Genomic DNA, 2,454 nt, shown 5'->3' with positions numbered 1-2,454 from the left:
CAGGAATGACTTGGAAGGAGCTTCTAATGCAGACCTATGGATCTGAGCAAGGCACACCTGTGAATATAGCTCTGTGTCCAAATCTAGAAGCAGGCATGCTGGCAATTGTGTCGCACACTTCATCAGCAAAGTCTCCCAGCTGAGTCTCTACTTGGACAGCAACAGCAAGGAAGCCAACAGCAACGGTCACCAAGTCTGTTTTCAGGGAAAGCAGGGATGTACCTCCAGTACACAGAAACCAGAATAACCACAAGAAACTATGATCTCCTCTTGTTGTTTCAAGCTGTGGTGTAAGTGTGCAGGTGGGCTACAGACAGATAGCTGTACCTCCAGAACATCAGTTTGATCCTCAGGTTTCCTCAGATGCATTCACCACTGTTGTCATTGGCAAAGTTCCCTATCTGGGAGCTGTATGACAAAGCTGACAATGCACAGTTTCATATACCAATTCATGTGCTGTAATATGTGACTCTCACAGTATGAGGCTGATGAACTTTAAAAACAATCAATCAAAATCAGTAAATAAATAAAATCTTGGCAGTTTTTGATCTTCATTTGCTCACATTTCTTCTGGCTACTGGGGAAGAAAAGTAAGAGGAGAAAGTGGAAGGCTGACATTGATTCTACTTTTCATATGTTCTGAATAAAGTTTAAAACCTGTTACTACAGTACAATTAAAAACATAACTGTGAGTGCTCTCAGAATTAAGCTCCAGAGGCTTTAGAATATAAAACTAGTACTTACCATAATCTCCATTTTTCTCCAAAATTCTTCTAACTTAGCAATAGGCTTAAGCCACCAATCAGTGCACTTCAAATACCGCTTGCCTTGAAACCAGAACTGCCTAAGCCACTCAAATTCAACCTGCAAGATAAAAACATATGCTAGCATAAACATCTCTGTTCATTATTTGGGTGGTAATGGGGTAGTGCATGAATGCAAGTATTCGTGAATAACTCAGAAGAAAAGGAAATGGTTAACAAAGCACTCATTTCTAAATGCACTGTTACACACAGATGTTTATTTCTATTCCACATGAATCTGTGACCTGAGCTACTCCCTTCAAACCTAGAGAGGTGCAAAACTCAACTCTTTTCTTTACATGTGGTATATGTACAATGAAGATTAAAAGTTCAGGTTTAAACACAATTCAGGCAAACATGTACCAACCCTGGCTTACTTTGATTACCACTGCGGGTTTCAAAATATTTCAGGCATATAAAAGACTGAAAAAACTTACAGTAATAAAATTGCTAGAACACAGTCTAGCCAATTGGTGTGGAATGAGAGCATGGCATTACAATGAATCATGGTTTACTGAACAATCTGGTTACCAGATCAGCTACCAGTAACTTTTGGATTGACTGGGTGTCCACCTGAGACATAAAAGCGCCCTGCTGAGGCAGTCCTGCGGGGAAATGAGATTGCCAAAGTGGCTCATGACGCCTCTGCCCAATCTTCCATTCCAGCTAAACCCTCCAACACAGAACAATGTGCACCTACCAGGAGTGGAAAAGCAGGTCCCAGCTTTTTGGGGCATCCAAAGTAACAGGTTTTTCCAGGAGGAAGCTTTGTGGAAACTATGCTTTACAAAGAAAACACATCCCCCACTGAAGCAATAAAACTTCCATCAGGAGCAAGCTAATAGTTTCATTTAGAACATGTAACGCAGCAAATGGTAAAATATTTCACTAGTTCATGTTTTTGAAAGATTTTGCATGGATGGCCATCAACTTTAAAATAAGAGAAATATTAGCTTCTTAAAACATAAATCTGTAACTCATCCCATATTCTTTAAGCAAAATAATGCCATTTATCCTCATTTCCACTGAGCCTTTTTTTCCTTTAATAGCAATCCATAGTTATGGTCTTTAGAATTCTGTATTTATCTTTGTTGTGGTAGTTACATTTCACACCGAGTTCAAAGCTGCTTTAATCATTATTTGTACCACAAAGAAGTTTTTGTTTATCCCTGCTCAGATCCGATGATGCAAACAAACACAACCTGCCACAGAGAAAGAATAAAGAAAACTGCCCAAAGCTGTCACCTAACGCTTTCTTTCCTGCACGGGTGAACAAAAAGGCTACAGAAATCTGAAAGTGTTCCAGGTAACATTAACTAAAAGTTTGGCCAATGTATGTTAAAGTTTACAATAAAGATACTTAAATTTGCAGTGTATAAAAAGAATATTAAAACAATTTTATTGGTAAAAAATTATTAGTTGGTAGTCATAGATCTTAAAATATTTTCCAAAAACCTGACTGCTAGCCTAGTGACTTTTAAGCACAAAAGTTTGATGACATCTTCCTAAAAAAAGCTGAAGGAAAGTTTGCTTTCTCTACACCATTAACAAGGTATAAAGGATCAAGTTATGGCTTGTTAAAAAAATCAGTATATACAGATTTGGGAAGGCCGCGCATATCATCCAAAGCTTTAAGCACTTGATGCTTTTT

General features: G+C 38.2%; 1 protein-coding gene across 1 annotated transcript in view; it reads right to left on the bottom strand.

The window, feature by feature from the left end:
• FTO (fat mass and obesity associated) overlaps window positions 1-2,454 on the bottom strand; it is a gene marked incomplete at its 5' end in the record, with an annotated part of 201,604 nt that overhangs the window by 169,136 nt on the left and 30,014 nt on the right. The window contains one exon of the mRNA XM_010014633.1: window positions 745-864. Coding sequence (XP_010012935.1) covers window positions 745-864 — 120 coding nt within the window. The remainder of the gene's footprint in view (window positions 1-744; window positions 865-2,454) is intronic.

Source organism: Nestor notabilis, unplaced genomic scaffold, assembly GCF_000696875.1.
Source record: "Nestor notabilis isolate BGI_N333 unplaced genomic scaffold, ASM69687v1 scaffold4100, whole genome shotgun sequence".
Classification (NCBI taxonomy): domain Eukaryota; kingdom Metazoa; phylum Chordata; class Aves; order Psittaciformes; family Psittacidae; genus Nestor; species Nestor notabilis.
This window is presented reverse-complemented; position numbering and strand designations above follow the sequence as displayed.